We start from the raw sequence: 16,398 nt of genomic DNA on the forward strand, positions 1-16,398 counted from the left end.
GAAAGGAACACTTGGGATTTTCAACGAAGCCACAAACGACACATCGTCGACAGTATCACATCGGCTAAGAGCAAACATGCTTACACATAATAACGTTACGCTTATCACCGGTCAAATTAATTAATCACGCGCTTAACGCTCGAAAATCGATACTTGAACGCGATATTTATACCGTTGCGAAATCCTCGATGTAAGATGCTGTGATCAGTGTTTCGGTAACAGCAGTTTTTCCGATGCATTTCATTCTTAAATAGTCGCGATTAATCATTTTACGAATGCACTTGTACATTTATCAATACTCGATAAGCTTGCTATAACGTTACGTTTAATAATGTATTTATGGTAATTGGATATATCTACGATAACGCAATGTTTATTTAAATAATAATGAATAGAAAGCGATAAAGTCGTGAAGCGAATTTTTTTTGTTGTACTAACCCGCAATCGATCGCCGCTTTATTTAACCGCCTATGGAAAACTCATGCACGTGGCGTCGATGAAAGTTTAATGGAAGATCGATCTTGCGGTTAGCAACCTATCATCCGTGCAATTCTACAGCGAGAAGAATTAGCATACGGACTTCAATCCTCACGAAAGTATGACGCGACGAAAGATACTCGAAGATACAATACGTATACAGTAAAACAATTTTGTATTAAATTTAATTTTTTGAGACATTTTTTATATGTACTGTCCATCCAAAATTTTTGTGTTAATTTAATATAAGATGAATATGTTACAAAGTAACACAAATATTATGTAAAAAAAAATTAACACAAGAAGCGTAATACTTTGACACAATTTAAATAAATGTTATGTTAAATTGACACATTTATAATGTTAAATTTACCTGAAATTAGGTGCTATTTTTACATTTTAATTTAAACAATGCCTTTGTGATATTTAACATATGTATAGATTTAATTTAATAGATACTGTTACAAATAGAAAATAACATAATCTGTACCTTTTTACATATAAAATATAAAACTGTACAGAACATATTTCCTCAGTAAAATTAACATTTATAATATTTTAAATCAACACATACGTTTTATTCATTTATTCTTAGAATTTATGTTTTAAAACTACATTATTTTTATGTTATTTATTTACTTACTTATATAATAAATTGTGTTATTTTAACACTGAGAAATGTTAAATTTGAATTTAATACAAAATATTTAAATAACATAATCACATTATGTTAAATTAAAATTCGGATATGTTAAAAATTCAACTTAAAAATTTTAACAAGTATTCGTTTAATATAAACACGAAATGTTTTTTACTGTGTAGGTCGATTATAATTCGTCGCTTTTTAATTAAATCAGTTCTTCTTCACGAGTCTTATCTATACATATATTATCTATGCATAATAAATAAATCGGTAATAAATTCTTCATAATTACATCTATATATAAGGAGAGAGAAAGAAAAAGAGAGAGAGAGAGAGAGATTTCTTTAGATCTTTTACATTATATATTGAATCAATATTTCTGTCATATAATATCAAAATAGTGCTCAATAAAATGTCTGTATATTGAAATATCGTAAAAATCATTCAATATATGTACCTCCGAATGTTTCTAGCACAAAGAATTTCGCAGAATCTTTCTGTCCTTACGTCAATACTTCGCAAGTTCAAAAGGGAATTCTAGAAAGAATATTCGACACGCAATCACCATCTTTTTCAATCCCAGTTTCCGATGCGCATTTCATTTTTCCGCGACAAAGATTTGACGCCATTCTTTTCTTATCCCCTTCGTAAAGCAAACGTTCTCATTATTACAGCTGCATGATATACGTAACGTAACACGCTCTGTATAGAAGTCACACACTGATCCGATGCATTATTATTGGATTCACCGGACACTAGATATATACAACGATAATACAAGAGATGTATGGCCGCTATTGTGGAAATTCGCTAGCTATGTAAAAGACCCGACACACAAGTAGCTCGATATCCAATGGCTCGTTACAAATGCGCGACCTACAATTTGCCAATATTTATCTCCAGCTGTACGCTTTTCCGATCGACAGAGAAAAACGATTTCCGCAATAGAATGATGTCGTCAAATTTTACGCCATGTAAAAATTCATACATTTTAACAATTTATGACAATATCGCTTTAATTTCATAGTAATTATGAGCATACGCAAAAACTAATTAACTAATTTATAAAGTGATTGTTCAAGTCTCTGATTAAATGGGTGATGGTAGTGATAGTGGTGATGGCATAAAATCATGCGCACCTTACTATGCTAAAAATAATAGACAAAAGAAAAATAACAATGTCTCGATGTGTTCGACCTGATAACATAGGTGGGGTCGCGTCTGGGGATGCGGAGAGATCCGTGCGCCGCATGCGGGTTACCGGTCTTCCTGGCGGAGAAGCTGCTGATAGCGCGCGCTCCTTATCACCGTACCTGCTTCCGGTGCGCCCGCTGCTGTAACCAGCTGACGCCGGGCAATTACTACGAGACCGAGGAAGGCCAGTACTGCTGCGAGACGTGTCCGGACGAAGAGGAGACTGATAGCGTGCACCACAAGTACGCCGAGTCAACGATGTCCGACACGGAAAGAGAGAAAAATGAACCGAGATCGCTTAGCGACGAGGAGAAAACGGAAAGAAAGGTCAGTTTTTATGTTTTAAATTTGAATAAGTATTCGCGCTGAAAAAAAGCTAATTGTTTGAAGCTTTGTTGTGTGCAGAGTGTACTGGAGAACGCAGCGGTACCTGATTTGATTTCTCATACGTCGCAAATGCGCAAGAGCTTCATGACCAGTCATCTTCTTTCCGAGAAGTTCGAGTCTACCGTAAAGGATACATTCGCGAGCACGAAAAGCGACTTGGATCATCGTCAGGAAACAAATAGCAGGATCGACTCGGCATTCCCAGACGACGACGAGAACGAGGAGGAGGAGGAAGAGGAGGAGGAGGAAGAGGAGGAATCCCACAGCTCCGTAACGGATTCCCCAGATATGGAGGAGTCCAACATTGAGCGATACGATGTACATAGCGCGTTAAATAGCTTAGATATTAGGAGCGACAAGGATCAGCGATCGACTGCCATTTCATTCCATGACATAGGTAAGCAGAGAAAAGAGGATAATACCAAAGAGTCGCCAGGATGCGCCGGTGAACGTGCCAATCCCGAAACAAGATTGTCATTGGTTCAGAAGAGACTTCAAATGTTTGAGAATCGGGACAAAAGGGATCACGTCGATAGAACGGATCAAAGTAACAAAAGAAATCCAGTGGCTCAGGATATCACAATGGTTCAAGGCGACTCCTGGGACCTGTCACCGGATGTTCTCCCAATGAATGAGGAAGAACGACCGGAAAAGAGGCTCGAGGAAGACTCAATAATTAAAAATACTGATAAACATAAAGACAGTTTCGAGGATGTCGGCAAACAGCAAAAAGAAGACTCGAAGATTACAAATAACGAGGAGAACTTTTCTAAAGACTTTGTACGAGTGAATAACGAAGATCGTCTTAATAAAGATAAACCGCAAGAGGATAGCGCAAAAGTTCGAAGTATTGAAAAACGAAAAGACAACTTTACGAAGATTGAGAATGAACGAATCGAAAACAATAAGATGGATGAAGAGCATTACGAGAATGCCATGGGAAGCAGAGTGCTAACCGCGAAAGGCATCAATTTAAGTGACAATGAGAATTATCCAGAAGACTTGAATCCCTTCAAGAGCGACGAAGAAGATAACGCAGAGAAGGGTAAACCACGGACTGTGATAAACAGCTCTAAAAGCAATAAAGTGTCGACTAATCCATTCGACAGTGAAAATAAGGATATCGAAGAGCCAGAACCGCCAAAACCGGCGATAAGAAATAAACCGGAGAATCGAGGAACGTCTGTGACAAAGCGGGTCCTCGCGGCGCCACAAATTAATCTTAATCCATTCTGGAGCGACGAAGAAGAGGAACACGGTAGCGACGAGGAAAACCGAGATAGAACGCCATCTGGAAATGTGCCTATACCGAAACCGCGTACCATTAAGTATGTTTTATTTTATTTCAACAAATGAATGTGCAAAAGTATTGTGATAATTTTTTTTATTATTATATATGCACAGGACTACTCCCGAAGTAAATGTTGTACGGAGAGTCGACTTAGATCGTGGAGGCTTGTACGCATCTAATAGTTCCTTAACCAGCTCCGAATCAACTATAACTCCCGGTGGAACATATAGGAAGAAAAAACCTGCGCCGCAACCACCAGTCGCAAAAGAATTGTTTCCGTCTAATCAGCAATCGCCTATACTCAAATCGCATAATAGCACATTACCGTCGTATCACGTAAGATGATCGTTTCTATTTTTAAATTTAATTATTTTTAGTCAATAATCTTAGATTTACACTAAAAAATTTATTGTGGTGTGTGTGTGTGTGTGTGTGTGTGTGTGTGTGTGTGTGTGTGTGTGTGTGTGTGTGTGTACATTATAAAACATATACACTATTATAAATCTCAAAAAAAGCATTTATTATTCGATTCTCTCTCGCGATAAAGGATTCATCACCTCGCACAACGCCACGAGCTCGAAAAACCAAGCCGGCTCCTCCACCGCCAATGCCAACCAGCACACCTCGTAATATATCGATCGGCAAAGGATTAAGTTTAGATGAGTCTCCCATAATCAAACTTCGTGACGATGATCGTAATTTGAATATGTGGGAAGATCAGAAGACAAACAAAGACGAGGCGAATCGAAACAGGCAGAGTTTGAGCAGTATCTCGTGCACTGATAGTTCCTCTTATATGTCTTATACTGACAAAAGCGTGCAAGGAAAGTGGAAGAGGAAAAAGGGCCCCGCCCCACCGCGTCCAATTCCACATAGAAGAAAGGTAGATACTATCTTCTATTGTAAGATTTGTTACATAACTTTGTATAGATTTTTTCGCGTAAATTTTTGAATATTAAAATTCAAAAATTTCTGATAATTAAATTAAATTTTTAAAGGCGTAAATAAGAGAGATTATATTTTTTTAAATTACAGATTAAAGTAATCTCTATGAAAGACGTGAAATTGGAATTAGATGAAATAGAATTGCAACAGCAAGGCTTAGAAAGACAAGGCGTGCGATTGGAACAGTTGATACGAGATAAATGTGAATCCGGACCTCGAACAGACGGTAAGGAACGCACATAATAAATATGAGAACAATGTATTATAAAAATATATAATTATCATTTAATTTAATTGATAGATTCATCGCTCGGTACAGATGTGGAGGAATTGGTTTTAGAATTATTCGCATTAGTAAATGAAAAAAATGAACTATTCAGAAGACAGGCTGAATTGATGTTACTACGGAGGCAACAAAGATTAGAAGAGGAACATGTTGAAGTAGAATATCAAATACGATGTCTCATGTGCCAACCAGAAGCTACTAAAACGGATTTCGATAAACAAAGAGAAGAAGCATTGATACAAAGGTATTTTTGAAAAAAAAATACTTTAATAAAATGTTAATAGAGCAATGTTAATATAAATATGTGATGTTACATATTTTTATATTTCTCTAGGTTAGTAGAAATTGTAGAGAGGAGAAATGAAATTGTCGAATGCTTAGAAATGGATCGTCGAAGAGAAGTAGAAGAGGATAAAAGCATAAATAAACATATGGGTTTATTCGCTGGTAAGTAATGTGACGATAGATATATTAATACAAAATTAATACAATTTTTTATAAGCTCTCATTTAAATTGCCATTCATCTTTCAGCGAGAAATAAAAACGAGCTAGCAAACAAAGGCAACGATTCTTCTAATGCAGAGAAAACGAAAAAAGGAAAAACAAAGGAGAAAGTAAAAGAAAAGAAGTTGAAAAAGGCCACAAAAAAAGATGCCGACAAGGATGTGGATGAGACTGAGGTGAAACTCAAACGCCATGGCAAAAGAAAATGGTTTTGAGTTGCGATAGTGTTAACAGTTAACGATTACGATAGATGTAGAAAATATTTCATATTTAATACTTTTATATATATTTTTAACACCTGTTATTTATATATATAGGAATTTATGCTAAGATTATTAATAAAATCTCCCATTTAATTGCTCCTAACTGTTTCCTAATTGTGTTATTTGTAATTAAATAAATTATTTGTCTAATTACAGATAAATTAGCAATATCACAGTACTTTTGTCAAATCTTCTGAAAAATCTTCAATATCCGAACAGGCGCGTAAATCAATTCTATCGATGTAGCCCATCGTGGCAAACTGGATTCTTCAAAAGCAAGATCATAATTTTCTAAAACAAAAATTTAATTTTTTGGCATTTAAATCATCTCTGTTTTTTTAATTAAACATAAATTACAATAAAAATATACCTAAATGTTCCAAAAACTGTGAAACAGTGTCTTCATTACGAATTGTTGCAGCGAAAATAGCATAATTGTTTGATGCTAAGAGGCGTTTTAATCCCAATGTTAATGCACCAAATGAGTTACTGTCATACAGAATATCAGCGGCAATAATTATGTCGGGTTGTAATGAATTTTCTAATATGTATTCATTGATATTCTCCCATTTCAAATCTATTACTTGAACATCAATTTGCTTGTATTTTAATTGCAACTGTAGCTTTGACGTCATATCAGATGTATTCAATAGGTCGCTTTGCTTATTTGATACAAAATTGAGTTTTACATTCTCACAGAGCATATTTAATACTGTTGGATGGCAGTCGGAGAAAATATATTGTTTCGGGGAACATATACTAATTACATTCATACCAGTCAATCCAACTCCACAGCCAAGTTCTAATATATTTTTTCCACAAAACTGTTCTTTGTTTTCCGCACACCATTGACTCAATACTATGGCACCCTATCAATTATAATAATTGCAACTAATATAAACATATATATGATTTAATTCTTAAGAATATTTCCTAAATAATTTAAAGAAATTATAAAGAGATATTTTAAAAGATAAGTACCTGCCAGCTACATAAGCCTGTAGTTCCTTGAGAAATCAAGTTCGTGCTCTCCTTTAATGTAATGCAATTTAATGTTCCATTTTGTATTAAGAAATGACGATAATGCACAGATTCTTCATCTGACAATGATATTAATCTACAATATGCTGCATATAAGTCATCATGAATTTCATTACCACCTTCCTCTATCTAAATTGCATATAATAACAAATAAGGAAAGTGATTCTGTTCTCTAACCTCTGTGAAAACAAATTACATATTTGATATTTTAAATATACCTTTTGCATAAGTAATTTCAAAAATGCTTTTTGATATGAGGTTTTTATTGGATATCGCTTAATTAAGTCGTTATCTATCGTATTATTCAAAATTTGTTTTTGGATATCTAATTTGAGATCGTAAGTTTTGTATTCCTTCAATACCTGCAAAACATTCCTTTTATAGTACCAAATTTTCGCTATGTAATTACAAAATATGGTAACAGGTTGTGTAAGTATATAATAAAATTGATGTACGTACTATAAAATCTATCTTAAGTAATGCAGTACAGCAGAGAAACTGTTTCGTTAAAGAATTTATCATGGAATTTATGGTACGAATATCGCGATTCATATCGCTATTGTTCATGTTATTATGTCCATTTGATTTAAAAATAAACTTTAGCTACAGAATCACAACACGCGCGAAAATCGTTAAAATTTCATATTGTGACTTTTCGCCAGATATTTTTAGGGACTTCGCTCAATCAGAGAAATAAGGAGGAAATTAGGAAAACAGAGAAAAATTTCAATCTATCAGAAACTGTGTTCTATACAACTGAGGTCTGTTCACCTTGCTTGAAATCCTCAAAATGTTTAAAATGAGATAGATATATATTTAAGCGTTGAAAAAAGAGAAAGTAAAGATACTGAGTGCAAGCAACGCGACAGACTTATTGTTTTTGAAGTTAGAAATATTTTTTTTCCTTATCCCCCTCCCTCCCTTCTCTTATTCTGCGCAGTCCCTAAAACCTGATGCACAATAAAAAACACATGCAATACAGATTTTGACCTATCAGAAACCGCGAAAATCATCAAAAATTTTTTGATACGCTTAAGGATGTGATCGAGTTGCCATTACGAATACTTCGATGTATTTGATTAACCAATCAGAAGAAAGAATTTTTTTTACTAATTAACCAATCAAAAAATGCTTCGAAGCATTCGTAGCGGCAACTTGACCGCACCCAATGTCATAAGAAATCAACCAATCATAGTCAATTATTCTTCTTATATTCATCTGTGATTGGTCAATATTTTACGATTTAAAGCTTACTACTATGTTTCCGAACTTAAGAGTTTGGAAAGATAGCTTATTTACGCTATCTTGTGATTATTTGATTATTTTTGCATCTTTATAACAAAGCACGACAAAGTATCGCATTTTATAAAGCCAATTATCTTTAACGACATACCATTCGTTATTTTATAAACATCACTGCTTTGTGCGCGCGAAATGTTTCTAAAAATTCCCTAAGTCCGCGTCCAATGGCATTTCCGGCAACGTGTCACTAGACATATTCCGAAATTACAGTCCTTCAAATTCGGTTGGTTTGGTTTCGAGACTCGAGTGGCTGTACCGCCTTGTACTTCGCGTACTGTGATCTGTAATTGTTTCGTTATGGCTGATACGAGCCTAAGCCTGGACGATATAATTAAAAAGAAATCATTAGGAATGAGAGGCAGAGGAGGGTGAGGCAAATTCACTTAATTATCCAGTGGAATTTTCGCCAACTTCATAGCGAGAGTTACATATTTATAACCTTGACGATCGTGCTTTCTTTTATTGACAAAAGTCTGTGTGTATGGTGAAAATTTTTTCTTAAATTTTCTTCAGATATTTTTAGTTGATAATCCCGTTTCCGTGAAGTCACTCGAATAAACTGGCATGCGCGAGTAAATTATTCGCAGCTGTGAATAGCTCGGAAATTTGGAGCAAAATCTACTTGATTGTTCCCTTTAATGATACCACAGTATCATATCTGGCTTGGTTGATAAAAACTTGCTCCGCGATTTCTGAAGAAGTCATGTAAGAAGACACGTTCGTTAATTTTTCCTCAATATTATCTTTCATTACTGTAATAAAAAAAGTCAGACAATTTTCATTGTGTAATTGTACAGGATACGCAGGGGTGTCCCCAACAGAGGAGCACGAGCAAACGGTTCTATGAGGGGACGTGGCTCACAGGTGATCAGGGATGCACGATTTAAAATAATACAGAAGAACCGAGAGAAGCTGACCGACGCCAGAGACAAGCTCGCCGAGATAGCAAAGCAGAGCGATGCACGACTTAAGCTAGACAAGATTCGTGCGTCTCATTACAAGAAGATAGATACTCAGCTTTCAGGCATTTCACGCAAGACTGGTCGAAATGGTAGATTGTCCTTGTCGACGAATAAAATGCCGTCTTTGATGCAGCATGTGTTACCATCTAATATGCCAACCAATTATATGCAACCTTCTACGAGAACGGTTGGATATAGACCACCTCTTGCTGAGCCTTATATAGGAGAAATGAATATGGATTATACTGATGGTACGTGAAACATAATGTAGATATATTGAGAAATGTATAACTTATCTCACTCATTTGCTACTACCGCAACATAAGTAAAGTCTCATTTTTTAGTTAATTGCAGAAAAAGATTGGAAACATATAGAAGAAAAGAAATGTATTTTTAAAAGAATAAACTTTTATATTCTTCTACAATCAGTTACATTAAAATTGCATTTCAAAATTAATATTCCAAAATTTTAATGATTCCAAATATTAAGATTAATTTGTTGGAAATTTATTTTCTGAATTGTATTATTATTATAGCAATATGTTTATATCATTGTTTTTGAAATACAGTTATGTTTAGTTTGAATTTATTTATGAATATATCATCTTAATTTTTTTTAACTTTATTTACTTTGGTCTTATTTGAACTTGATTTATTTTGACCTTTGATCTTGTATGTCTTTTTAGAGATAATAAACTTGTATTTTCTCTTGTTATTAATATATTTTATAATATTTTAAGATATATTTTAAAATATTTTATTGAAAATTATTGAAATAATATTAGGTGTACAACTTTGCTTCCGCCGTTTTCCTATAGACGGCTTTAGCGATAAGTGGTGGTCGAAATAAATAGATCATAGACGTCATACAATAAACTTGGGCATCTGTCAACATAACCTCATAGAAACATTAGTCGATTTGTGTCTGCATCATAAAGTTATTCTCGATTGAAAATGTCAGTTTACGAGCCAAATTCTCGTCATTTGCGGGAGGTTTTAATTTTTTGCTTCAATATGAAGAAATCTGCGGCTGAGGCTCATCGAATGCTCTCAAATACTTATGGTGAGGCCGCTATTAGTGAAAGAACATGTGAGTGGTTTCAACGCTTCAAGAACGATGATTTTGACGTCCAAGGTCATGCTCTGTATTTGGTAGGACCAGCTCGGCGTAGTGTATTATAAACTGTTAAAACCGACTGAAACAATCACAGGAGATCGGTATCGAACGCAATTGATGCGTTTGAGCCGAGCATTGAAAAACGAACGGCCGCAATACAACGAGAAACACGATAAAGTGATTTTGCAGCATGACAATGCTCGACCCCATGTTGCGAAAGTGGTCAAGACATACTTGGAAACGTTGAAATGGGAAGTCCCCACCCGCCGTATTCTTCAGACGTTGCTCCCTCTATCACTTGTTTCAATGGCCTGGCTAACCAGCACTTCCGGTCTTATGAAGAAGTAAAAAATTGGATCGACTCGTGGATAGCCTCAAAAGATGACCAATTTTTTCGACTCGGGATTCGTACGCTACCCGAAAGATGGGAGAAAGTAGTGGCCAGCGATGGACCATACTTTGAATTATAAATGTATAACCAGTTTTTTACAATAAAGCCTGGAATTTCGGAAAAAAACGGCGGAAGCAAAGTTATACACCTAATACGTTAAAAAAATATTTATATATTATAACTTATTCTTTTAGATTATCTGACGGATTCCCCTTCATTGAGGAGGACTGTGAGTAACGAGTATGCACCAACACCTCCACCTCCACCTCCTGTATTCAATATTAATCCGATTTCTCCTTATACTTGGGTGAAATCTAGAAACACTAATGTTACTAGGATTCCAGCTCGAAAATCTGAGATAGAAAAGGAACGAGAGAGGCAAAGAGATTACAATAAACTCACTACACGCTCCGCGATGGTAAATAATGTCATTCTCTTTTGTGTGAAATTTGTACAATTGCCGTTCAATTTAATTTTTATTATTTTTTCTTTATATATATAGGTAAAAACTACTTCACCTTCTTATAAAGAAGATTGGAATTTTGGCACAAAATCAAGGTAAGTATCTTACAGAAAAATTAAAACATTAACTGATTGAAAAACCTACTATTTTGAATGATTTTGATTATAGAACAATTGTAGCAGAGGAAACAGCAGATTCCAAGTACTATGATTCCAGAAATCTTCGAGAGGTAGGAATTAAATCACGTCTTGATGCTTCTGGCAATAAGACAAGAACATTGAGCGTTTTATCGCGGCCAAAAGCAAGTTCCAGTTCATCGGCGCAATCGAATGGCTATCGAATTGTAGTATCCAACTTGCAAGCCAATGTCACGCAAGAAGATATTAAGGTGCAGTAAGATAAAGAACTTGTTTCTAAAAGATTTCACATTTGCTGTAAAATATTGAAAAAAAAAATCTTTGCATCGTATAGGAATTATTCGAAGATGTTGGAGAATTGCTCGTATCGAGACTAGTTCGTCCAGGTACAGCGGAAGTAATTTACAAAACATTAAAGGATGCAACTAAAGCAGTTGAGACTTATCATAATCGACAACTAGATGGCCATCCAATGAAATGTCTTCTCGTTAATCCACGATCAAAAAATAATCCCACTGGGCCAGCTGTTCGGTCTCTTACGGAGTAAGTAGCAAACATTTTCTATTGTATGGATTAAACATACAATTTATACATACATATATGTATATGTGTGTGTATATATATATATATATATATCTACAAATTATTCTATACATTGAATCGTGTGATGGTATATGAAAGTCAAAAACAGCACAAATTCGTTTATTTAAATCAATCACATGAAATTATTACGTGTAATTTCTCACATTTATGTCATAATTATTATGGCTGCAGAAACTAATTCATAGTCTTAAAATAGTTGCATTGGAATGTGTCGTTTGTAGGCAGCCGACGAACTTCTTTTTTTCACTATGCATTTTCTTCTCTACAGATCAAGACGTAGTATCAGCTCAAGTTATGTACAACCAAGTTTAGGAGCGGTACATCGCGCCTTGTTTGACGATTCTTAATCGACTGTATCCATTTTGATAAAACGACTAAGTTAATATGAAGGAAAGAAATGTCTTGTGTATATGTGTAATGGACATTACGCATATTATTCTTAGGAAAGCGAAAGGAGAAACGATGAAATCGCACTCGATGTGTGCAACTCCAATTCCCAGCTGTAATTGTATTAATAAACTTATACCACTTATTATCTTTGGTAGTGTATATGGTCTAAACGACCAATAACACTGGAACGCTCGTAAAATTTTTGTAAATTATTTTTAGAGATAAACGTCTCTTATATTTTGTGCACTATTTAATTGTAACTTTATTGTTATGTCTTACTTTAAATGTATTAAGTTATAATGTATTAAGATCCAATTTCTTAACTCAGGTCTAACTTGTTTCTTATCTCTTTCCAATTCTAGAATGAACCTCGGTTAAGAATCATGAGTTGTGAAATTGGGTTGTAAAATCTAAGTATCTAAAATATTGAGGTTTCAAACTATTCTTTAATATTCAAGATAATAGAAAAGATTCAGGCGTTCTAGTGTTAAAACGTAGAGAGAAAACTAATTAAAATAATACGGCCATGGAATCACGTAAATATCGGGTGCAAGCTGCTTCTTGTACATTTAATATACAAATAAAATGATACTTCCTTCAGCAACTTTGATATTATATTAAAAATATGTAGATTAAATAAATGAAGTCTCGATGCGACTATTCACGCGTGCGTACGATCAGAAATGTAATTTATTCAAATTTAATATTATGTAGTTTTCATGGTTTCGAATTTCAAAGATCATTGTATATGTTTATATGTTGAACGAGTCAGTTTTTTCAGATTCTTATTATAAATTTACGCAAAAACAAATACTGAAAAAATTTATTTTCTCTGAGAATCCGTTTTATAACAATCACGTATAGAAGATAAGATGGTACAATTTCGAATATGGATACAATTTTGAATGAAATAAGACTTCAATCGGTAGCCCGAGTGGCAACTTGCCCTAGGTGATCGACTTACGAGCCGTGAATTTGGATTCCACCCATACGTGATCTTTCTAGGAGAACACCTTGCGAATAAATACTAAAATTGTATTTTCGTTTAAAGAGCACTATTGCTCTTAATTAATATATCTTATCCGCGATATTCTATCTTAATTAAGTCATGAAGATAGAAACTTGATATGTGATAAAAATTGTAAATTGTGTATGGCCTTTGTCTCCGAAAAGACATACACTGGATCAGTAGATCAATCTTATTGTATGGTACTGTGAATCTTATAAGTATGATTGAAAAACCATACAAGAGCTTAAAGAAGAAAAAAAAGAAGATATGCATCCAAATTCAAGTGCAAATTTGGCAACTTTAATCTCATTGTGTGGAGGATATTGAAAGGAACCACCAACCAAAAAAAATCAAACTTAAACTCGAAAATTGGATTCAAATCTTATTTCGTTCAGATTTGTGCTATATTGAAAATTGCACCACCTTATCTTACTCGATAGAGCGCGAAAAAGGATAGAGTGACTTAATACGATAAAGAATTTATTTATTTATACGTACAACATCATCACAATACTCATACCTATAAAATACAAAAGCTAACACACCACGCTTGTTGCTGACATGCACTACCTCCCCGGGAGAAAGTTATACGTTATCGAAAAGTAGTGCGAGTTTTAAAATCGGAAGTTGATATTTTGACACGGAGAATAAATGGCACATGGATAAATTTTTCTCTTCTCCGTAACTAACGATTAACGACAGTGCCACAGGGGGTTAATACTCGTCGTTGTATGTTCACCGCGTGGAAGGAAAGGGGATATACAATGAAATATGAAATGCTCAAACTTAAAATTAATGCGGACGCGTTAATTAGTGCCTATATTATAGAAACATGCCGCTAAACGTATCCGCGTCGTTGAATATTTACAAGAAAGTACAAAACAATACTGGATCTCATCATGGAATGAATGATGCGTGATCAACGCGTAATATCTCTATTTTAGGATACAATCGAAACCCAAATATAAAACTCTACATCTTGTACGAACTTCGTTTCGTCCGTTCATTCATCCCGTTTAGTTTCTACGATAATGATGATGATTATTGGTTCTGGATTTGTTATTAGGCGTACGAAGAACTTCTGCATAAGACATCTCTAATCGCTTCAGCCGAGCCACTTCTTCCGACGCGGTGCTAGGTTTGAAATCCTTGTACTCGTAATTGTTGTGCTGCTGTTGCTGTTCATTCGAGCCACGACTGTACAGCTTCTTATCTCTTGATCGATTCGGATATACATTATGCTGACTGTTCCACGCACCGGAGTGCTCGTGCTCGGCAGGATTGAACGGTTTGAATCTCCTTCGACCGCTGAGCTTAGCGGGGACGAATTTCGGATTTGTCGTGGGAATAACGTCCGGTGTAGTCGACCGGTCGTTGCATTGTGCTTTCTTAGCAGCGTTCTTTTTCGCCGAAGACTTCTTGCGAACACGTAAATTAAGAGACACGTAATCCAGTCTGCAGCTTGCGTCCTTTGCGGGCTGTTGATTCGCAGAGGTATTGCTAGACTTGTCAGATTGTTTGCTGTCCTTCGGATTGGCCGGACTGGCGGATTGTACCCTGAAGACCGGTTCCGAAACCACCGAAGATACCACAGAAGACATGATGCTTTGATTGTCGTCCGTTGCCTCGCTTTGCAAATCTTCTTGAAACGACGCGTCATATTTTGTCTGCGATGTAGCAGGTTCGTCTAGCAACGGTAATTTCTCACCCTCATCCTTTGCCTCAGCTGCCCGTTTCAAAACGCTGAAGATCTCGCTGAAGAGCTGTCGATACTCGGGCGTTTTGCGAAACCTGCTCTCGAAAGGACTATTGTCATCATAAATGCTGAACTTGCAGTCTTCCCCGTCAGCGATGGAACATAAGAACGAGCCCGGCCTGCCGTCTGTCTGCGTCGCCTTGTTGCTGGTCTCGTCCGAGAAGCCTGAAGACGACGTCTCAGCTTCGGAGAAATCTGTCGGAGTAGCCGAGAAGGGTTTCTTGCCGGTGCTGTCAGGTTTGGTTCGTGAGGCAGTCTTGATAGATTCCGGAGCAGCAGCAACCTCGGCCTCGGAAGCAGTAGGATAGAAATTATTAAATTCTCCGGACATCTCTAACTCTTCCTGTAACGACATGCATGTCGCGGGTGTGGCGTCCTTGCGACGAGGTTGACAGTGTCTCTGCACCTCCAACAAGGCCTGATACTTCTCTACCAAGACCCGATAAGGATTCGCGCTGTCCAGTTCGTCGGTATCTTCATTTTTGCTGCATGTATCCTGTGTGCAGGTAATTAATGTGTGTGCAGTTGAAATTATGAAAATGATTATGACTATGAAATTCGATTATGATTAATACGAAATATTTAATCGGGGAAGAGTATATACGTATGCGAGAAAAGCGATCAGCGTTCAAATTTTACTACAAATCTAAAATCTCATACAAAGTCACATATAATTTTTATATTAATGTAAAATGTTACATGTAACTTTTTTTATTTATTTCTTCATTTCAATTTATGTTAGTAATTATATGAAACATTGCATAGAAATGAAGGATAACTGGAAGCAGAAAGGCAAAGGCCAGATTTATAGGATATTAAAGATTGCAAAAAGTTCTTTGAGAAGATGAGTTTTATTTAAAATCTTATAAATCTGGCACTTATACATTGTACAAAGTAATCAATTAAAATCATTCGACTAGACGCAGCAATTCCAATAACAAGAGCTATCATGCTTAGAACAACAGCACAAGCACAAATATTTACATTTACTTATCCTAGGTTCTTAATATTGCCGAGAAATGAACACAATTTTGATAGAATTTTAGAATTAAAAATTAAATGTAGTCAATTTGTCGCAGTATATTGGACATTATAACTGTTTTTTGATATTTATCAAAGACTTTATGCTTGAATAAACAATCAAAAATTTTTTTTAATAGTAAATTAATTTTTTAGAGAGATAAAATTAGATAAAATAAGAAAACAATTTTTTAATATAACAAGTATATATATATA

General features: G+C 35.2%; 4 protein-coding genes across 11 annotated transcripts in view; 2 read left to right on the forward strand and 2 right to left on the reverse strand.

Annotated features, from left to right (window-relative positions):
* Positions 1-6,094, forward strand: part of LOC108693160 (MICAL-like protein 1) — a 39,025-nt gene extending 32,931 nt beyond the window's left edge. For both annotated transcript variants that reach the window (XM_018201944.1, XM_018201945.1), the window contains 8 exons: positions 2,330-2,641; positions 2,720-4,029; positions 4,106-4,328; positions 4,540-4,875; positions 5,028-5,163; positions 5,239-5,467; positions 5,558-5,670; positions 5,756-6,094. In XM_018201944.1, coding sequence (XP_018057433.1) covers positions 2,330-2,641; positions 2,720-4,029; positions 4,106-4,328; positions 4,540-4,875; positions 5,028-5,163; positions 5,239-5,467; positions 5,558-5,670; positions 5,756-5,943 — 2,847 coding nt within the window. In that variant the 3' untranslated portion in view covers positions 5,944-6,094. The remainder of the gene's footprint in view (positions 1-2,329; positions 2,642-2,719; positions 4,030-4,105; positions 4,329-4,539; positions 4,876-5,027; positions 5,164-5,238; positions 5,468-5,557; positions 5,671-5,755) is intronic.
* Positions 5,982-7,599, reverse strand: LOC108693162 (protein-lysine N-methyltransferase EEF2KMT). Its single transcript, XM_018201947.1, has 5 exons — positions 7,492-7,599; positions 7,251-7,394; positions 6,973-7,161; positions 6,362-6,860; positions 5,982-6,282 (listed from the first exon to the last, which is right to left on the reverse strand). Exons 1-5 carry the CDS (start codon positions 7,597-7,599, stop codon positions 6,176-6,178), a joined length of 1,047 nt encoding a protein of 348 aa, XP_018057436.1. The 3' UTR covers positions 5,982-6,175.
* A 950-nt stretch (positions 7,600-8,549) lies between these two features.
* Positions 8,550-13,128, forward strand: LOC108693173. 2 transcript variants are annotated; one of them, XM_018201981.1, is made up of 7 exons: positions 8,550-8,702; positions 9,132-9,547; positions 10,999-11,222; positions 11,307-11,362; positions 11,436-11,655; positions 11,739-11,947; positions 12,276-13,128. In XM_018201981.1, exons 1-7 carry the CDS (start codon positions 8,632-8,634, stop codon positions 12,352-12,354), a joined length of 1,275 nt encoding a protein of 424 aa, XP_018057470.1. In that variant the 5' UTR covers positions 8,550-8,631; the 3' UTR covers positions 12,355-13,128. The 2 variants fall into 2 exon arrangements, with proteins under 2 accessions (XP_018057470.1, XP_018057471.1); XM_018201982.1 differs by lacking the exon at positions 8,550-8,702 and adding an exon at positions 8,972-9,051.
* A 747-nt stretch (positions 13,129-13,875) lies between these two features.
* The window catches only part of LOC108693171 (cerebellar degeneration-related protein 2), a 48,098-nt gene continuing 45,575 nt past the window's right edge, over positions 13,876-16,398 (reverse strand). For all 6 annotated transcript variants that reach the window (XM_018201979.1, XM_018201980.1, XM_018201976.1 and 3 more), the window contains one exon: positions 13,876-15,658. In XM_018201979.1, the coding sequence (XP_018057468.1) occupies positions 14,423-15,658 (1,236 nt within the window). In that variant the 3' untranslated portion in view covers positions 13,876-14,422. The remainder of the gene's footprint in view (positions 15,659-16,398) is intronic.

This window comes from Atta colombica, unplaced genomic scaffold (genome assembly GCF_001594045.1).
Source record: "Atta colombica isolate Treedump-2 unplaced genomic scaffold, Acol1.0 scaffold88, whole genome shotgun sequence".
Classification (NCBI taxonomy): domain Eukaryota; kingdom Metazoa; phylum Arthropoda; class Insecta; order Hymenoptera; family Formicidae; genus Atta; species Atta colombica.

Excerpts from the sequence above, each read along its gene's own strand:
- LOC108693162 (XM_018201947.1), bottom strand. The coding sequence starts at position 7,599 with ATGAACAATAGCGATATGAATCGCGATATTCGTACCATAAATTCCATG. Across the intron at positions 7,395-7,491 it reads TACTTAAGATAGATTTTATA|GTATTGAAGGAATACAAAAC; the intron begins GTACGTACATCA and ends AATGTTTTGCAG. Across the intron at positions 6,283-6,361 it reads ACAGTTTTTGGAACATTTAG|AAAATTATGATCTTGCTTTT; the intron begins GTATATTTTTAT and ends TTTTTGTTTTAG.
- LOC108693173 (XM_018201981.1), top strand. The coding sequence starts at position 8,632 with ATGGCTGATACGAGCCTAAGCCTGGACGATATAATTAAAAAGAAATCA. Across the intron at positions 9,548-10,998 it reads GAATATGGATTATACTGATG|ATTATCTGACGGATTCCCCT; the intron begins GTACGTGAAACA and ends TTATTCTTTTAG. Across the intron at positions 11,656-11,738 it reads TCACGCAAGAAGATATTAAG|GAATTATTCGAAGATGTTGG; the intron begins GTGCAGTAAGAT and ends TGCATCGTATAG.